The sequence below is a fragment of the Mauremys mutica genome, chromosome 12 (assembly GCF_020497125.1).
Source record: "Mauremys mutica isolate MM-2020 ecotype Southern chromosome 12, ASM2049712v1, whole genome shotgun sequence".
In the NCBI taxonomy this organism is placed as follows: Eukaryota; Metazoa; Chordata; order Testudines; family Geoemydidae; genus Mauremys; species Mauremys mutica.
Window position 1 is genome coordinate 61,514,321 of NC_059083.1, and position 20,232 is coordinate 61,534,552.

At 50.6% G+C, this 20,232-nt stretch overlaps 1 protein-coding gene across 1 annotated transcript; it reads left to right on the forward strand.

Moving 5' to 3' along the window:
* Positions 1-365: 365 nt before the first annotated feature.
* LOC123346290 (cytochrome P450 2C5-like) lies at positions 366-10,460 on the forward strand. The gene is made up of 9 exons (XM_044983622.1): positions 366-643; positions 907-1,069; positions 2,003-2,152; positions 3,544-3,704; positions 4,494-4,670; positions 5,416-5,557; positions 6,317-6,504; positions 7,357-7,498; positions 9,985-10,460. Exons 1-9 carry the CDS (start codon positions 467-469, stop codon positions 10,164-10,166), a joined length of 1,482 nt encoding a protein of 493 aa, XP_044839557.1. The 5' UTR covers positions 366-466; the 3' UTR covers positions 10,167-10,460.
* Positions 10,461-20,232: the final 9,772 nt, after the last annotated feature.

The window sequence follows — 20,232 nt, forward strand, 5'->3', positions numbered from 1 at the left end:
AGAGCAAATGGAAAAACCAACAAACCAAGAGATGGGGGCAGAGGTGGAGGGCATGTTTATCTCCATGCTCTCTCGGTTATAGACATCTTGTTCTGCATAGCAGCAATAGGGAAACCTTTTCAAACAAACAGTTCCTGTTGATGTCTGCCCCAGTGCGGATGTGTTCAATTAGTCACACACATGAGACAACATCATCTCTGTGTCACTGACCCTTAGAAGGGGAGATAAAGGGTCAGAGACCAAGATGCGATAAGAAATGACATTAAGTAACCTCATGTAGACACAGGTCAGTATGTCACTGGAGGGGACAGAGATGCCCGGGAAGAGGGTGCTATATATAGAGAAGCCGGAGAGCAGATCTGGGCACCTCTCCACTCATCAGTGGAGTGCAGCATTTCACCCAGCCTTTCTGGAAAGAGAAAACAGTTCCTTTGCTGCCCTTCTGTGAGGGAGGTAACAGACAAGGATGGATGCTGGAGAGGCTGGGATCCTGAGTCTCTTTTTAATCCTCTCCACCATGTGTTTCATGTTTTGGAAAAACAACTGGAAACGAGGCCAGCTCCCTCCAGGACCAGCCCCGTGGTTCCTTCTGGGCAACCTGTGGCAGAAGGACGTTCTGCCCCTGAATCAATCCTACCAGAAGGTAAGGGACTTCCTTGCAGGCTAGTCTCACATTGCTGGCCTTGGGATGCCCTTGGTAAGTTGTTCCAAAGGCTAGGTACACTCTCAAACGTAGGCCTTAGTTCTCCACCTATCTGTGCTCAGTTGGTTACAACATTCGTTGTTTGTCACAGATCTTCCCCAGCATTCAAAATCCCACCCTTATCTCAGCTTTATGGCTCTTGGAGAGACTGTCAGTGATTTCTTTAGCTGATTAATGGAGCCTTCTCTGTACCTCTGCCCCAGCTCAGCAAGAAGTATGGTCCAGTGTTCACCGTCTGGCTTGGCCCAAAACCGGCTGTGGTGCTCTGCGGGTATGAGGCGGTGAGAGACGCTTTGGTGGGTCAGGCTGAAGAATTTGGTGGACGCGCTGCCATTGCCATTCATGAGAGAGTGACGGACGGATACGGTGGGTGTTTGGGTCTCTCCTCTTCTAGGTTATTTTATGGCGCCTGGGATTTATGGTGAAGTCCCTGACTGGAGAGGTCTGAGAAGAGAATGGATGAAAGCCCTAGACAAGAAAGGATGTTCTAGTGGTTAGGGGACTTGCCTGCGCCTTGGAAGATGTGCAGTCAATTTGTTGCTCTGACACAGACTTCTTATGCATTCTTGGGCGAGTCACTTAGTCTCTCTGTGCCTCAGTTCCCCATCTGTACAATCGGGATAATAGCACTGCCCTGCCTCACAGGGGTGTTAGGAGGATAAATACATTGAAGATTGTGAAATGTTCAGCTAACAGGGTAATGGGGACCAAATGCATACCTACAGAAAACAGCAGTCCCCAAGGGTGTGGCATTTCCCCACCCCTTATGCAAGGGCCAAAGAAGAGCTAGTCAAAAAATACCATGCTAAGAAAGTTTTCAGGAGTTGATTTCATTCTGTTCAGCTTGAAATGGTCTTTTTCACAGGTTTTCATAGCATTTTTTTCCACCAGGTTTTCCATAATGAAAAATTTCCATAACTATTTTTAATAAAAAATGTGAACAATTTTGTTAACCTCAACAATTTTTCACAAAGGAAGCTGCTTTCACTATATGCGGATTCTGGCATGTTACATAGAATCACAGGCCATCTTAAATCAGAGGCATTTATTACATAAAACAGCTACGAACTATAGACCCAAACAAACAGACTTCCACACAGGTTGAGTTCCAGCTTTGTCACCCTAGTTTACCAGGGACAACATCCTGTCTGGAATTTTGTACAGCACACCCTACAGACATCACTGGCTGAATGATATGGTGCCCATAGTTAATTTTCCAGAAGTTCTGGACTCTTTGTCTTTAGTAACCTGCTGTGGGTTTTGACAGTCAAACGATAGATTTTTAACTGCATCTTTCAGGGCTCGTCACTGGCACTGAGAAGAAATGGAGAGAGCTCCGCAGGTTCACAATCGCTACACTGCGGGATTTTGGGATGGGGAAGAAGACAATGGCACAGCGGGTGCAGGAGGAGGCTCAGTATTTGGTGGAGGCGGTGGCAGACATGGAAGGTAATTTGAACCCTATTCATTTCAATGTGCTGATACAAATAGAAGATACAGAATAGCCTTGTTGTCTCAAGAAGCAACTCATATAAGTAAATGGGAGAGATCTTTATAGGAACAGGGACCTCGCCCTTATCTTAAATGATTAAGGGCCTGCTGGAAAGCCCTTTGGAATCAATGGAAAGACTCCAGTGCTCTGATCCAAGCTTTTGGGCCCAGCCCCTCCAAGCTACTGAGGAGACTAACTCCTATTTAAACTCCTAAATACCTTTGAGGACCTGAGCCTTAGCATCCCTCCCTTCCTTCCTGACGACCTGCTTCTGTAAAATAGTCAGTGCATCACTGAGCCTGGATGCAGACAGAGTAGCACAAATGCACACAGCACAGTTATTGAGGGAGAGCCTGGGGATGGACCCTATAGCTTTTGCCACAAATCGGGTTGATATTGGGTAACTCTCATAGAAAGGTTCACTGCAAAAGGGAAAAAAAATCTGAAGCTAAATTTCACAAGGCGACAGCTGTTAGAATAACACATTTCACTCTGAGTCCCAGCCCCTGATTGCACTTTCACCTAAAGGGCTAGGAACGGTGAGGATCCCACACAGTGTTCCTAGGCTCCATTGGATGATGTGTTTTTCCACATCCAAAGAGCAAACTGATACTTTTATCCAGAATGATCTTTAGTTTGGGTGCTCCCTTAATCTAAAATGAGAGAGAACAAAAATGTAGTGTCTCCCTGAGAGAGAGAGAGAGAGAGAGAGAGAGAGAGCACAGTATATGCATCTCCTTTGACAATCTGCACTGAGCTCTGAGAACAAAAATGGTGGCAGAGCTCTCCACAGAGGGAAAGAACGTAGAAATGTACAGCACAAATAAAAACAGAAGAGTTACATAGCTAAATATGCCACGTGATGGGCTGTAATGGGTAGGTGAATGGGTTCCATCCTTCCTCCCCGCTACAAGAAGCACAAAGACAAAGCAGGTTTTCTGTGAAGATCCAGAGGTGAGAAATGGGTCTCCTAGACGCTAGCAAAGGAGAGGAAGCCTTCTGGACCCCAAGCTCAGAAGATTATGGGTGGGGTATTTATTGGGCATTTCTACAGAAAGGGTAGGAGATCTCTGTGCCCCTTCTCAGTCTTCCCATGCAGGTAGGTGTGGATGGGGTCAGGGAGCTGAGTGAATCATTGAACCTTTCTCTGGATGGTGACTGGGCGGGACTCTTTATCTCGGTGGTTTTTAGATGAAAAGGATTCCATCCTGGGGTTAATTGCAGTGATGGGCAAGACGGGCATTTTGTTTACAGGGGCAGGGAGGAACTTGACTGCGAACAAACCAGAGATGCATGTTGCATTTGACTCCATTTGTTGTGCTCTCCCTTACCTCCATGGATGCCGCAGGTGAGGTGTTCGATCCCATAACCAGCGTCAGGCACGCTGTTTCTAACGTGGTTTGCGCCGTTGTCTTTGGGAGTCGTTTCAGCTACAAAGATGAGGCCTTTCTGGAGCTGTTGGGCATGATGGGGAACTACAGCCATTATTTCCTCTCTCCCTTTGCACAGGTATGTACCAGCGCCTCCCCTCTGAGCCCATTTGGTACTTCCCATCTGAGCCCATGGGGTATTTCTCCTCTGAGCCCGTGGGGCGCCTCTCCATTCTGATACACCTCCCCATTCAGTTCAAAGGGAAGGCAGTGGAAAAACTCTCCTTAACATCAGTGGCAGCTGGACGGATCCAAAGCCTTCTGCAGTTAATGGAGAAACTCACTGACTTCAAGAGCTTTGGATCAGCCCCCCAGGGCCAGCGCAACCCATTAGGTGACCTAGGCGGTTGCCTAGGGCGCTAACATTTAGGGGGCGGCAACCGCGGTGGTTAGCTCTTCGGCCGCCCCGGTCGTTGACGGTATTTCGGGGGCGGGACCTTCCGCTGCCTAGGGCGCCAAAAAAGCTGGCGGCGCTCCTGCAGACCCCTGAGCCCTGATACAGGGAAGCAACCCTCTTCAGTGCACGTGCTTCAGTGGTGCCCTGAATGAGGGCCATGAAGAGCATTTTCCCACTTCCAGCCCTGCTGTGCATCAGCTGGCCCTGTGCAGTCCCAGGCCAAAATCTTCCAAAGTGGCCATTGAGTTTTATGGGGCCTCCATTTTTACTGGCCACTTCTGGAAACGCAGCTGTCAAAGGTGTGGCTGACTGGAGTGAGGTGTTGTCACCCATGGATCAGGGCTGGAACCACATGTGACTACCCATGTGAGAAAAATCATCAAGCCCTGCCACCACATGGTGGGGGGCCGGGGGGATGAGAGAGGTGCACCCACAATCTCAGAACAGCCCTATCCCATCTCCTGTTCCCAGGTGTACAACACCTTTCCTGGCATCATGCGTTACCTGCCGGGACCACACAACAAGGTCTTCAATGAAAGTGAGAAGTTGAAGAACTTCATCCGAAAAAGGATTGACTCTCACAAGCAGACCCTGGAGCCAAGCTGTCCCCGGGACTACATTGACTGTTTCCTTATCAAGGCAGAGAAGGTACAGCAGGGCCTGAATGCCTTGGGGCTACTTCTAACTCTAATGACAGTGGCAAGAAGGGACCCCATTCAATGAGCGTGTATTAAATTGCATTCAGAGCTAGGTACTGACTGATCAGCATGTTACCGATTAATAGATGACAGGGACATCATAATCCCAGCCTGGCCCCATATCTCCAGCTCAGCTGGTAAACTGAGGCTGGGTGCTAGAGTAATAGCAGACTCCCAATCAAGGGCTTTGCTATGAGACTGGCTAAGTCTTAGCTAAGCGGCATCTTGGCCTAGCAGCTAAATCTGGGACTTAGATGAACCTGGGTTCTCTTCCTCTCTCTGACACTGACTGCCTGTGAGACCTTGGGAAATTCACTCTCCTGCTGCTTGTTATTCTGTAAAATGTCAGTAATAATTCCTACCCCCAGGCTCATGGTGAGGCTTAGCTGCCATTCCCAAAGCACTTTGTGATCCTAAGACAGAAGTTGCTACTCGCGAGCTAAGTGACCCGTGTATTTTATAGAACTATCTGGGGAGGTGGATGCTGCTCAGGGCTATGAAACGCGAGGCGAATCCCAAGGCATGCCAGAATCCAGCAAAGCTGCTGTTCACAATCAGATGAACCCCTGTCTTCACTGCCTAGAGCTCTGGATGGGAACCAAATGCCCATCGCAAGCAGGCTGTGCAGCCTGGGGATGATTTTACAGCTGTCACTTTCCTTAAATCCACCAACCCACCCCTCTATCCATTTCCAGGGAAAGAGCATGTCAGGGGATGTATTCAGCGATGAAAACCTGCTCATGGCAGTGTTTGACCTCTTTGGTGCTGGGACAGTGAGCACTGCCAATAGCCTGTTGTTCTTCCTCTTGGTGATGGCAAAGTTCCCACAAATTCAAGGTACAAAGAACGGAGGTGGGGAGGAGGCGGGTTCTTTTCAGTGGCTTTAAGCCATGATGCAGCAAGGGGACTGATTCAGATTCTCTCCCTCTGAGTGTGCTCAGCTGAAGTGCCCTATAAGAACAGACTAGTAGGTCCTCTTCAGCACTGCCCCTGTGCTGTGAGGGGCTTGTGCAGAGATCTTTGCTGGATCAGGCCCATCACACACACACACACACGGACGGATGGTCAGGGTACTGTACAGGGTCTAGTGGTCGCAGTTCACCCTTCTCTCTTCGCACCCTGCCTGAGCAGGATACACTGACTGAGCCGGGGTGGGTGCCCATGGCATGCTCCGCAATATGTGGCTACCAGGTGCCAGGCTAACCAGACAGAGGCTGAACCAGAGCTCTGCGTTTCCTGGTGCCTGTTCGGGAACGTCTCTGCACTGCAATCGGAGGTGCTTGCAGCCCAGGCTGGCATACCCACACTAGTTTTAACCTCATTAGTGCGGCTAAAAATAGCAGTGAGGACACAGCAGCATGGGCTAGCAACATGAGCACGGACCCAGGGGTGTTTGGACAGCCCATGCTGCTGCATCTTCTTTGCCATTTTTAGCTAGTGTGGGTAGGCCTACACAGCTGCCATCTCACCTCCGGCTGCCGTGTAGACGTAAAACCAGGCCTTTCACTCCAGTTAGGCTGCTCTGTGTTTAATCTCCAAGCTCCCTCACAGCAAAGGCAAGGGGGGGTCAGTGCAGCAACTTCTAATCCTTTGCAGCCAAGGTCCAGCAGGAGATTGAGAAGGTGGTGGGGGCGACCCGTGCCCCCGGCATAGAGGACCGGATGAGGATGCCGTACACCAACGCAGTGATCCATGAGCTGCAGCGCAGCCAGAAAGGGCAGACTGAGAACTTCCCCCGGGCAGTGACTCGGCGCACAGAGTTCCGGGGCTACACCATCCCCCAGGTGCAGTAACTCCTCGGGACGCTCTCAGGGGAGGGGTGGAGGGCGAGCCCTGGACTGGAGCTTCATCCCCCCCACACCCCCAAATTGTTTGCTTGTTTGAAAAGGTCCTGGCTCTTTCTCAGTCTCTGGCAGTACCACACTTTTCAGCACAGCGGGCAAAGGCTTGTGACTCTTGCAACTGATGCCGCTCCTAGTTTGTGGCGAGTGTGATTCCACCTGCTTTGGGTTCTGATGATCTGAACTCACCTCTCCCCATGAGCCATGCTGCTGCAAGCCAGAGCAGCACAGGTGCTCCAGCCAGGCCTGCCTTTCTCCCCATGGCAGGGAGCTGCTAGACTGACAGCCTGTGTGATGCTGGAATGTGCTCCCCCCTTGATCTCCTGGCTGGAGCCTCTGGCCATGCCGTAAAGCCCATCTGTTTCCCAAGCATGTGGAGTGCAGGGGGGCTGCAGGCCTGGGCTCATGTGACTTTCCTGTGTCCAGGTGAGCGGGGCAGCCCTGTCTGTTGATCTCTAAGGGGTCAGATCCTGAGCTTAGCATGGGCACCTCTTGGGGTTTTTATAAATCTAAAATAATTCCTGGCCTGGTCTCAATTTCCTGCGACACAGCTTGGCTCCAAGCCCGCCCTGTGCAGGGGGGCTGCACAACAGCAAAGATCCACTTAAGCCTTCCCTGAATGGGACGTCAGTGGTTACTTGCTTTGGCCCCTTTGCAGACTGATTAGTTACCTTCTGTGCACAACCAGACTTCCCAGCTGTCTCCACTGCAGGCTGCTTCTCTGCTGCTGATCAAGCTGATCCATTACCGTATTTAATGTCTGCTTTTCCTGTCTCCTTCTGTCCTTTATCACAGGGCACAACTGTTATTCCAATGTTCAAGTCTGTGCATTCAGACCCAAAGCACTGGGAGACTCCAGGAGAGTTTGACCCAGGTCATTTCTTGGACGAGAAGGGGGAATTTAGGCCAAACGAGGCCTTTATGCCTTTCTCTGCAGGTAAAGACTGGGATTTACAAAGGTCTCTGGCTGCTTTTTGCTGTACAATGAGAATGTGTCAATGACCTGGCTCCTGCTCCCAACAAAGTCAACAGCAAAATGCCCGTCTGAGTCTGTCTTCACTGCAAAGTTAACTCAGGCTCTTCCCCAGGCATTGTCCGTAACCCCGCTCCTGTCCACACACAACCCCCGCTCACTTGAGTATAAAGATGCTTTCAACCCCAGATAGCTGGTCCAGCTCGGTTTACAGGCTAGAACTAGGGTGCTGCTTTCACTTGGCCTGGTAACCTGCCCACTTTGCAATGAGGAGGCAGGTTAAATCACTAGAGTGCTGGTGGTCCCCCAGTGCCTTCCCACAGTTCCCCTGTGTGTTTGGAAGAACAGACAAGCTCACCCACAAGTCACTGGGAAAGAATCACAGAGCAGTTCCGCTCACTGCAGCACCATGGGATGTGCCCCCCAAAATCCTAGCAACTCACACAGGGGAGTATAGCACCAGTGAGGACAGAGCAACTCGGGTAGGGATTTTCACACCCAGACAAGGCTAACCCGGGTGCCGATCACCCATGCTAACTCTGCAGTGAAGTCATATGCTAAGGAGAGTAGGATGGGAGTTCTTAGGGTATTTCTACACTGCAATATATGCCCAGGGTTCAAACACAGGCTCAAGCCTACCCCCCTTTTTGTCTACACACAACTCGTGAACCCATGGCTTGGACCTCACGGGGTGCACGGTTTGAGCCTGAGTCAAGCCGAGAGTCAGGGTCCAAGCTCTGCAGTGTAGACACAGCCCGTCTGGATTCATGCTTTGGGAGTCCACCATAAGTATCCCATGACCAACGTCCTTTGTCCTCTGGACAGTTAAGTTTGGTGGACAAATTTTCCCACACTGGACCTCAAACAAAGGGCTACATTTTGGCCACATTTTGAGAGGGTGCTAGGAAGTCTCGGACCTGGGTGGTTGGACTTGGGCCTGCATAATGCAGTGGAGATGGTGGAGCCCCAGCTTGGGACCCAGGGTTCAGCAATTCCTAACCTTGGGTTACAAATGTGTGTAGATGCTCAAGCCGTAGGTTAACAAACCCAGGGTCTGCTAACTCGAGTTCTACTAACCCTAGGCTTACCCTGCGGTGCAGACATACCTGGGAAGTGCATTTCAACCCTGGCCTCTGCACCAGTTCTGAAGGATTAAATGGCACTGAAATGGCACATGGGTCTTATGCTGGCTCCTTTGCAGAGGGCTGAATTTCACCATGATCACGGCTTGCAATAAGCATTCCACTGTAGGGTAGGACAATTATGTTCCCAAAGCCACTTCCAGCTGGTGCTGAGATGTTCAGTAAGGGATCTGATGGCAAATGACTGCATGTGGTGGTTCAGAGGAAAGAATTTCACACCTGTCTGGATGTTGCTTGTCTGCAGATAAGCAATACTTGGGCAGGGCTGATTATACCATGTGTAAACTACACACACTCAGGGGAATGCTCTGTTCCCCTCAAGTGGTGGCAGAACCCTCTAGGTAGGTTGATGGGGCTACTACAACGTTACCTAACGGAGCTGATTCATTTAGCTCAGATAAAAGCAGCAAAGAATCCTGTGGCACCTTATAGACTAACAGACGTTTTGCAGCATGAGCTTTCGTGGGTGAATACGCACTTCATCGGATGCAAGTAGTGGAAATTTCCAGGGGCAGGTATATATATATACCCCTCTGATACTTAGCTCAGATATTAGCAGAATATACTTTTAGACCCTGAGGTTGCAAATTCAATTCCATCTCCCAGTGATCCAGTGGAGAATAGGGGGGGGGGGCGCAGTTTTGTAAATGTTTTGGCATTACATGCCAAGCACAACTCGTTCTGTCTTTGCAAGTTAGATATTTTGGGTGGGATTTTCAGAAGTGCCTGAGGGAGTTAGAGGCACAAGCCCCACTGAAAGTCAATGGGAGTTAGGCACCTCACTCAGACGGTTTTGAAAATGTCTCCCCGTTTCTGGGAATGTCAGATTTGGGACGCTCTTTTGGAGGGATTATTTGGGTGGCATGATCAGCTTGGCCGAAGTGGGGATTTGCCCAAGTCAGTCCTTGTAACAGGATTCCATTCTGCTCAGATCTCACAGAAATCTCTCATTGATCGTGGCAAAAGACAGATAAATAAATACTCCCATCTCCCAGTCATACAGCAAACAGAACTGTGTGTGGAACCCCAGAGTCCTGGTTTTCATGTCTGTCCATGAGGCTTCAATGATCTTTTGATAAAGAACAGCTGTGAGAGCCCTGAATTATTGCTCACACAGCAGAGGAGGAAGGGCCTTTGGCCATTAAAGTAACGTGTGGTTGTGCTTTGTTTGGGTAGAGGGTAGGTTGGTGGGTCTCTGAACCCATGCCTATTGAACTCAGGAGAAAGCCTCAGATTGACTTCAGTGGGTGTTGGATCAGGCCTTTAGCCTGTTTCTGTGGGTCTGTCTCACTTCCTTTTCTTTCCCAGGAAAGCGGATGTGCCCAGGGGAGGGGCTGGCCCGGATGGAGCTGTTTCTCTTCTTCAGCACACTGCTACAGAACTTCACCTTCAAGCTAGTGACCGATCCCAAAGAGATGGACATATTATCTCTGTGGGTGGACTACCAGAACAAGGGGCCATACAGCAAATTCCAAGTCATCAGGCGCTAAGCGTCTGCCTGAGAGTGCGAGCAGGAAGGGAGCGACTCGGTTAGAATATCCAAAGCAACTGGGATGAACTGGGCTGGAGAAATGAGAATGCAGAGGAAACATCCACTGTGTGCTAACAACTGACTGCTGAGAACAAGGGTGTTTAAAGGGTTGGACTGGGGCTCAGAAAATTGGGGGTCAGTTCCCAGCTCTGACACAGACTCCCTGAGTGACCTTGTGCATGTCACTTAATCTCTCTGTTCCTCAATGGCCCATTTATAAAATGCAGATGACAATAATACTTCTGTTCTCTCACCCTGTGTCTGTCTTTCCTACTTAGACATAACGACGACTGTCTCTCTTGCTAAATGTTTGTACAGCATCTAGCGCAATGGGAACCTAATTTTGGCTGGGGCCTTTACACCCTACTGTAACAGAAATAATACCAGCCACCCCTGGATTGTCACATCGGTGTGCCCTGTTCATTGTTTCAAATCAAGAACAATGCAAAACGAATTCCCTTCACTGCCCCTGTCTACTGCAAACAGCCCTTGGGGGAGGTGGATGATTGTACAGAAAAAAAGAGGATTTAAAAGTAAAATACAAGCTTTAAAACTGCACTAGCAGGCTGGGGGTTTAGTTTCAAGGGGTGCAATTTTCTAAGTCAGTCAGTGACTTAGGAGCCTAAGTCCCATTTTCAAAAGTGATTTAGATACTAAGGAGCCTAGAGACCTAGGCTCCTAAGGATGAGATTTCCAAAAGTGCCTAGTTAGGGGCCTCACTTCCATTGAAAGTCTATGGGAATTAGACACCTGGGTCATTTAGGCATTTTTGAACTTTTTACTCCACATCTTTAGAGAAATGCTTGAGACCATGTAACTAGCAGGCTGAATTCTTAATAAAAACACCCCTGGTAAATATTCACACCCACCCACTCACTTGTCAGTACAATAATTTGTCAATAGGCGGGGATTTTCCCACAGCAGAACATACTGGTATTCATGTAAGATTCTCCCCAGTACTGAGGGCTCCTGTGAGGTCTTCCAAGCCCCCTCGAAGCCCTGGGGGTCTTGCATGTTCCCTTGGCGCTGAGCTGAAGTTCATCCATAATGAAGACACGGGACATTTTCAAAAGCAGCCTCTGATTTTGGGTGCCCAGCTCACCAGTGTAAGGGAGAGGAGGACCAGGCCCAGGTTCCCGTAAGTCCTGGCCTGGGTTATCATGAAAGGGGCTGCTGGCTCCATTGCAGACACACATTTGTGACTGCCCCATTAACCCCCCTTTGTCCCTCAGATTTGCTGTGCCACCAGCTCTGCTCCTTTGTACCGGGCGGGTCGACTGGACCTACCTGTGAGGCGGGATGGAGGTTTGCGATGCTGGGCCCTTGGCGGAGGTGGGGTCACCAGTGTGCCAGGTGGAGACACATCACTGATATCTCTGCAACAACAACAAGAAAGGCTCCGAATGAGAGACATCAGTCATTTTTTCACCCATAATTATACCCAAAGCTGCATTAATGGAATTTCTCTGGCAAAGGGGAGTCTAGAACAACCAGAGAAAGGGATAAAAACTACAGTTTTCAAAAGTGGCTTGTGATTTTGGGTGTCTGTCTCAGGGCCGCCTGGGGGGCAAGTGGGGCAATTTGCCTGGGGCCCCAGGGGCCCCCACCAGAATATAGTATTCTCTGATATTGCAACTTTTTTTTTTATGGAAGGGGCCCCCGAAATTGCTTTGCCCCACACCCCCTGAATCCTCTGGGTGGCCCTGGTCTGTCTGAGGCACCATGGGCCAGATGCTCAGAAATGCTGAGCACCCACAGCTCCAGCTGAAGTCAATGAGGGACTGATCTGGTATCCCGCTGCTTGCTGCCAGCATGGTTAGTGTTTCCACTTTCATCAGAGAGGAGAAAATCACCAGCTCTCAGTGAATTTGGAAGAAGGTGCTTTGGAAGTTAAAGCATGGACTGGAACTCTGGAGAGCTGGCTTCAGTCTCTGTGCACCAGGGATCAGGCCCTGCAGCAGAGGCAGTCTCCGGGCAAGCCCAACAGCAGGCCTGCAGCCGGCTGCCTGATTGACTGTACCACCTGAGTGGTCAGGAAAGGCAGCTGGCTGACTGGCTAAGCATAGCCGCAGCAACTGCTCTCTGGCTGCTCAGTGTGTTCACATCTGTGCTGCGATCCTCCCAGCGTCTGCTGCTCTTCCCCTGCTCCTACCTTGCTCCAGCCCTGCTCCTAGTCCTGTTCTTACTTTGTTCCCCTGTCTTGCTCCTGGTTCCAGCTTCCTCACTCTGACCCGGGATCCTGATCCCAGCTCTGGCCCTTGACTTAGTTCCTGGTTCCAGCTCTTACTCCTAACATGGCTGCTGGTTCCTGACTCCAGCCCTGACCTTTGGTTTGGATCCGCTTCCCTGGCTCCTGCTCCACCCAGCAGGCCTGACTGTCCACAGCCTCCTTGGGCAAGTCACTTCATCTCTCAGCAGCCTCAGTTCCCCACCCATGCAACGGGGATAGTAAAACTTCCTTCTCCCCCACACATGCGCTCACATTTAGACTGTGAGCTCTTTGGGGCAGAGACTGCCTTCTGCTATGTGTTTGTCCAGGAATTAGCCCAATCTCAACTGGGGCATCTTGGTGCTACCACAATCGAGTGGAGGAGGAAACTGTTAAAGTTTATCTGATTTTTTTCCTCCATGCTTTTAATCTTCAAGCAAACCCTTTTCTACTAAGAAACACACTGTTTTTGGAAAGATTAACCCAACCCTTCTATGATGGGTTCGATCACAGAGACCCCCTTGGGACTGTCACCTGATGTGCTGAGATTACCTCTGAGCCCGTTTTCCCTGCCATCTTGGGACTTCAGAACCCTGTCTTATTGAGCCAGATATGCTAACCTGCTGCAACACAGACCCAGGGTCTGAACCACGTCCCCAAAGCTGCAGACTTAACTGAAAACAGCTTAGCAAGTATTCCTGTCTCCAGCACCCAGACACCCAGCTCCCAATGGGATCCAAACCCCAAATAAATCCGTTTTACTCTCTATAAAGCTTATACAGGGTAAACTCATAAATTGTCCACCCTCTATAACACTGATAGAGAGAGCTGCACGGCTGTTTGCTCCCCCAGGTATTAGTTACTTACTCTGGGTTAATAAATAAACAAAAGTGATTTTATTAAGTATAAAAAGTAGGATTTAAGTGGTTTCAGGTAATAATAGACAGAATAAAGTAAGTCACAAAGCAAAGTAAAACAAAACACTCAAGTCTAAGCCTAATACATTAAGAACCTGATTACAGGTAATATCTCACCCTCAGAGATGTTCCAATAAGCTTCTTTCACAGACTGGACTCCTTTCTCATCTGGGTCCAGTCCTTTCCCCTGGTACAATCCTTGTTAGTCCAGCTCAGGTGGTAATTAGGGGATTTCTTCATGACTGGCCTGCAGGTATGCAGGTAAACAGGGCCATGTACAGTCAATTGTCCTAGACAATGGGAGCCATCAAGATTCTAAACCACCATTCATGGCCCACACTTTGCATAATTACAATAGGACCCCAGAGTTGTGCTGCACATTCCTAGTTTCAGATACAAGAATGATACATTCATACAAATAGGATGAACAGACTCAGTAGATTATAAGCTTTGTAATGATACCTTACAAGAGATCTTTTGCCTAAAGCATATTCCAGTTACATCATATTCACATTTATAAACATACTTTTATAAAGCATTATGGAGTGCAACATCACATCTTCCATCTCCGGGAAGAGAGAAGGAGCCAGGTGGCCTCATCCTTGGTTTGGTCTAGATGCACCAGGATCCACACCGAGCAAAAGGTGAGCAGCAAAGTCCAATGGAGGCAGCCTGGAGACTGAAGTGGAAGAAGAGGAACCAGCGGCCTGAGGCTTTCGCCTCCTTTCTTTCTACACCGCGACCAGTGATTCTCTGTCACCGTTCACCACCAGCAAAGCAAAGCAATGCACTTAGTCCGAATTCCATTGGCCGTTGGCTGGAGAAGAGCTGTTGGAGTCCAGCACTACTGATTCTGGCGCATGGATGGAAACTGCTAGAAAGGCAAAAGTGGTCAATTGCCGCAGTGCCATGGCACCCTCCTATTAGCACCCTGGGGTGACTCTATTCAAAGCTAAACTTTCACTCCCGAGATGGGGGAGGAGCCAGAGAGAAGTTGTTTGTACAGCACTGGAGAGCTCTCTCCGCGAAGGATGTCAAATGTTCTGTGCAGGGGAGAGCTCGGTCGAGCTGCAGCAGTGGGATTGGTTGGGGTGGGGAGTAGAGGCTGGGCTGCTGGTTCCCAGAATGTGAAAAGCCAACGCCTGAGGATCTGCAGTCCGAGTGGTGCCAGGCAATGCAATGATCTCCCTGCTGCTCACAGGGGCTCTCGCCGGTCTTGTGGGGCTAAAGCTCCTGTCTCCATGGAAGAAGAAGTGAGATCTGCCTCCAGGCCCCACACCCTGGCCTCTGATAGGCAATCTGCACCTGCTAGATTGAGCACCTCCCTACAAAACCTCCATGGAGGTAGGCGAGATCCTGACCTGGCCTGTTACAGCTTCTTTATGCACAAGCTTTTGGCGGACAGAGGGGGGAATGTTGCAATTTATTCCAGAAAGTGCATTGCTCTGTTTGCCCAGCAAATTTCCTGGAGCCTTCTCTGTGAGCGAGACAGCAATAGCTGAGGTCAGCCATGGCACAAAGAATCAAGCCAAATACAGCAGGAGAAATCGCTGAGCTCAGTTGCACCTGGAAGTGGAACTTTTCTCTCAAGTAGGTTTACAAGCTCTTTTGTCTGTGTGACTCCTAGGAGGGGGTGGCTTGCTCGCTCTGGCCTGTCTCCTGGAGTCCTGTAGGACAGTATCGTTTCATAAGCCTGAACCTTGCAGACTCAGGGGATGCTGTTATTGCCAATGTCTGCGAGTGAAGCTGGCAACTTGAGCAGGGAGTTAATCCCCTGTCTCTTGGCCTGTCCCTGCAGGTCACTGTTTCATGAGCCTAGTATGACACGCTGGTGGCCCAAGTGTGATAAAATCCATCGTGTCGAGTTGTGTCAGCTCACAAAGCGTCAGCTAATATAACACACAATGGTTTGTTTCCTAACGTAGCTGAGTGTGTGACGTATAGGAATCTACCGGCTGGTCCTGTCACCCACTGCAAAGCCCAAGGCAGAGCTTGCCTAGCAGGAATCCAGAGGTGACAGTCCTTTCAGTCACATTTTTGTGTGTTATTGGCACCTCTAAGGCTGTAATGATTCCCCCTTAATGTTCTGTGATTCCATTCCATGGGCTCAGCCCCACAAGTTTAATCAGATTCATACTCTTCCAATCCCCTTCTGCACCTGTCCAGACATCATCAGTCCCACAGTCCTGTCACACCACGCCAAATCTATTAATCCTTCCAAACCCTCCTCACGCACCACTCTCCCCCATCACCAGCATTTCGTGGAGGCTTCTGCCCCAACCTGGCTACTGTTCCTCACAGCCAACTTTATGCCTCCCTGATTCTTGGCCCAACTGGGGGCTAAAATGACCTTTGGTGTAACTCAGAGCAGTCTCAGGGCTGCTCTAAGTTGTGCTGGCTGCTGTGATTCTCACAGGGACAGTTTCACCAGTGGAAGATTGGGTGGAGTCTCATTTCTCCCACCTCTGGCCTAACCCTGACAAGCCCCAACTCCTACAAAGTGGGGGCAAAAAACATAACTGGCTTCAGGACTGAGCTTGATAAGTTTATGGAGGGGATGGTATGACAGGACTGCCTACTATGGCGTAGCAAAAATCCCCAACTGCTGGAAATGGGACACTAGATGGGGAGGGCTCTGAGTTACTACAGAGAATTCTTTCCCAGGTATCTGCCTGGTGGGTCTTGCCCAGGTGCTCAGGGTCTAACCGATCACTATATTTGGGGTTGGGAAGAAATTTTCCCCCAGGTCAGATTGGCAGAGACCCTGGGCCGGGGGGGGGGGGGGGGTTTCGCCTTCCTCTGCAGCATGGGGCACGGGTCACTTGAAGATTTAAATTAGTGTAAATGGTGGATTCTCTGTAACTTGGAGTCTTTAAACCATGATTTGAGGACTTCAGTAACTCAGCCAGAGGTTAGGGGTCTATTACAGGAGTGGGTGGGTGAGGTTCTGGGCTTGCAAGGTGCAGGAGGTCAGACTAAATGATTGTGATGGTCCCTTCTGACCTTAAAGTCAGTGAGTCTATAAGGTAAAAGGTGATGCAAAAACCTGCTGATGCCAGCTGTATACTATCTAAGGATTCCCCTACATGGGGAAATCCTTGGCTACCTGCCTAGGGCCGCTTGGAATGACCTTTTCACTTGTACAAAGCCTGCTGAAGCAGCACAAATTGACCCTTAATGAGGACTGGGAGTCCTGCCCATGGCCTGGAAGCTCCCGCTGCAAAAAGCATAGAGTGACAGCTAAGAGTATAACGATAGGCTGAGCTCGTGATATGTGACCATTCCAGGGGGCCTGCTGTTTGTTATGGCCTCTCCCGGAAAGATGTTTTTAAGTAGAATCCCTCAACTCAGGAACTAGTTACCACCCCTCGGTCCACCAGGGCTGCCACTGTGTTCCTCTCCCAGGGCACCCCTCAGTTCCTGGGACGGGGCTTCTGCACTCATCCAGCCTCTGGTGTGCAACGTCCAGGCAGTCCGCCATGCAGGTCTGCTCAGGGGCTCAGCCCTCCGGCTGGGTCCAGGAGAGCCCACCCCTCCCAACAAAAGGAAAGGGACACAAACATGCTGTGACAAGGGCACAGAGAGCCCTTGGTGAGCCGTGGCCCCAGTCTGGTTCTCAGGCTAGTCTAGAATGACTGGGTCAGAGTTGGGCCCTCCCACCCTTCAGGGTCACTCAAGAAGCGCCTACTTTCTCCAGGAGCTGAGGGCTGGAAGCCTGCTGCTCTCTCTTCTCTGCCCCCAGCTGTACTGTGGTTACCCCGACATCTCTCACAGGCTTGGCCGGGCTGGCTGAGCCCACGATAGCTCATTAGAACCCCAGGTTTCCTAGTGCTGGGTTGTGTAGCCCACCATAGAGCCCAGACTGGTTGACCTTCAAGGCTTGTTGCACAGGCTTGTCCTACCTGGGGGAGGGGCGGGGGTATGAGATGAAGGAGCCATGAGTGGGTGAAGGGGGAGAGGGTTAGTTCTGATGGGTGCGGTTGGAACATCCATATGTGAACATGGCCCCTTGGGAAATGTGTCTGTAATTTGTAACTGAACAGTGTTTCTGGATGGGGACAAAGTGACACCGTTAACAATGAGCCTGATCCAAAAACAGCTGAAACCAATGGGAATCTTTCTATTGCTTGACACCAGGGACTTTGGATTGGTGTGAAGCTGGCAGAATCCTGCATGTTAAAGTGTCTCTTGCATAACGTGCAAGTTGCTGCAGTTGTGCTAAGTGGGCAGCTGCGGCCTTGCCAATGAAGCAATAAATTGCTGCAAGGTGTACAGTGGGGAGACCCTGGGGTGTGCCTCCGATAGCAAAAGAGCCCCTAGGCTGAAGTCCAACCACCTGAGAAGTGCCCCACAGCTTCCCCAAGTATTGTATTCCCTGCTGGAGTATTTTCCAGCAGCCACTGCAAGGAAAAGCAGTTCCTGAGGAAAGAAGGTACAACAGAATTCCAAGGAATCCTATGCTGTGCAGTGGGTGGCTCCAAACCACCAATACATGGAGCAGGAAACAGACACTACAGAACTGCTGGTGTGTTCCTGCATTTCCCATGGACTTGAACCTGATCCCCCTGGGTTTTAAAGTAAGGTCTCTTTACTGGATTCCTACCATGTCTCCTCTGCTCGCTTGATTCCTCCCTCTCCCTTTCAGCTAGGGGAGAAGTATGGAAATACCATTTACTTTGGCTGGAGGCCAGCCATGGGTCTCTGTGGAGTTACAACACATTGAAAGAGGCTCTTTTAGGATAGTGCCAGGTGCCAGGACAGGTGGGAAGCCAGCCTCTGCACCCTGGCTAAACTGATGACTGGGAGCCGCTGGAGGTATGTCCATGCCCCAATCCCCTGCCCCAGCCCTGAGCCCCCCCAAACCCCTCATCCCCAGCCACACCCCAGAGCCTGCACCCCCAGCCCAGAGCTCTGACCCCCTCCTGCACCCCAACCTCCTGCCCCAGCCCAGAGCCCCCTCCCAGACCCTGAACCCCTCATTCCCAGCCCCACCCTACAGCCCTCACCCCAACCCTCTGCCCCAGCCCTGAGCCCCTCCCACACCCCAAACCCCTCATCCCCAGCTCTGTTGGATCGCAGGCATCAACAATTTTCTTCAACTAGGTCCCCAGAAAAAAAAGTTTGAAAACCACGGTCCTAGAGTGATTCACTGGCTGGTGAACCACCTAGGCTGGGCATGGCATACCAGGCTTCCCTCCTCTGGTGCCACAGCTAAACACCATTCAGGCCTGCTGGTGATCCACCACTTCTTGTGTTTTGGCCCTCCAGCCAGGTCACTTTATGTCCCATCCCTTCCAGGGTATCAGCAGCCCAAACAAACAGTGCCTCAGACACTGGTCATCAATATGTTGACTTCTGCCCTTTGAGGGCTCCCTTTGCATCCCACTCTTTCCTCAGAGCTGTGGCCACAGGGCTTCTCCCTGAAGTCTCACAACCAAACTCAAACCTGAATCAAAACACAAAAGCAACTTCTGCCCCTTCCCTTTTAATCCTTCTTGGATCCTCCCCAGCTCTCTGCAGAACACTGAATCCCAGGGTTACCTGTCTGGTGTTTTGCCCCTAATTCAGGGCCTATCACAAGAGACAACTCCACTCATGTAGCCTCTCTGTGGTTCTCTTTCCAGAGAGTGAGGAACACTAGACCATTTCTCTCCTGCGCTCTCCCCTCAGCTCCTCCTTAGTTGGGTCTGATAATGAATAGAATCCACACACCCTCCAGGTGTCACCTGGCAAACTAATTGGGCCCTCCAGCTCCTCTTAACCCTTTGAGTACCAGTGCAGGGTTTATGCACCCATCACATGTGGGTTACAACAGGACACACTCATCAGCTCCCAGGAGCAGACCTAGATGGCAGGGGAGGGAGCTCACACATGTCCCTTGGGAGCAGAGCCAATATTTGGCCCCAAGAAGGAGAATCTCAAGGGCTTTATCCTGAAGAAGCCTGGGACCGTCCCTACTGTAAACTGGTCACTGGTGCTGAAAGGAACAAGTGACTGGGGTCCCCCTTCTGCAGCAGGAGCTGAGGGCTTTTTCTCTGATCCACACACTGTTAAATGACTCCGTTAAGTGTGAGGTGTGCCCCACTGGATCGCTGCGCTGAGCCTCCATGCGATCCTCACAACGGCCCGGTGCTCTGTGGCAGGTAGATCACTGCGGTCAGGAGGGAGGGAGTGATGGGGGAGCCCCAGAATGCTAAGGGTGGCCCTGCTAGTTGTAATGTTCTGGCCTCTCGGTGGGTGGGAATGAACTGGCTGCTGCTGGTGCAGGCCGTGTAACAGGTGCTCCCCTTGGGGCTGCTCCTGCAAAGAGAACTCCTGCCTTGGTAGGAGCACATGGGGGATGCAGCACACAGTTCCTTCACACATGCCAACTGTCCAGCTGCTCCAGCAGTTCAGGGAGGTGAGGCCAAGCTGCTGATGCACTGAGACACCGCAGCAGTCCCTGCCTCCTCAGCTCCAGCTTGGAAGCTGAAGAGCCTGTACTGGGAGGGAGCTTGAAGATCTGTTCTCCATGTGAATCCCCACAGTCACCCAGGGGAGACACACTTCTCCCCATCTCCATCAGTTTAGGACACTTTCTCCCCCACCAGTTAGGGGAGACAGGATCTCCTGGGCAGCAGAGGCTGGGGACTCAGAAGGTAGCCCGCTCAGGCCCTGGATGCCCTCAACTAAAAGCATGCCCAGCACTTGAGCCAGAATGACCCTTTATTTTACTTTAAGGAACAATGCAGTAAGAAAGAAAGAACAAAAATAAAGTCTCAATGAGAGCGTGAGCACACTGTGTGCGTGTGCCTTTTGTAACAATCTGCATCACTGAGAACAAAATAGCAGCTGTCTCTGCAGCAAGAAGGGGGACTTCCCTCCATTTAAAAGTGAAGTACATGTGAAACAAATTGCAA

Bases quoted from the DNA above. Each gene is read 5' to 3' on its own strand.
- LOC123346290 (XM_044983622.1), top strand. From the start codon at position 467: ATGGATGCTGGAGAGGCTGGGATCCTGAGTCTCTTTTTAATCCTCTCC. The intron at 644-906 runs GTAAGGGACTTC...CCTCTGCCCCAG, and splicing joins TGAATCAATCCTACCAGAAG to CTCAGCAAGAAGTATGGTCC. The intron at 2,153-3,543 runs GTAATTTGAACC...TGGATGCCGCAG, and splicing joins GGCGGTGGCAGACATGGAAG to GTGAGGTGTTCGATCCCATA.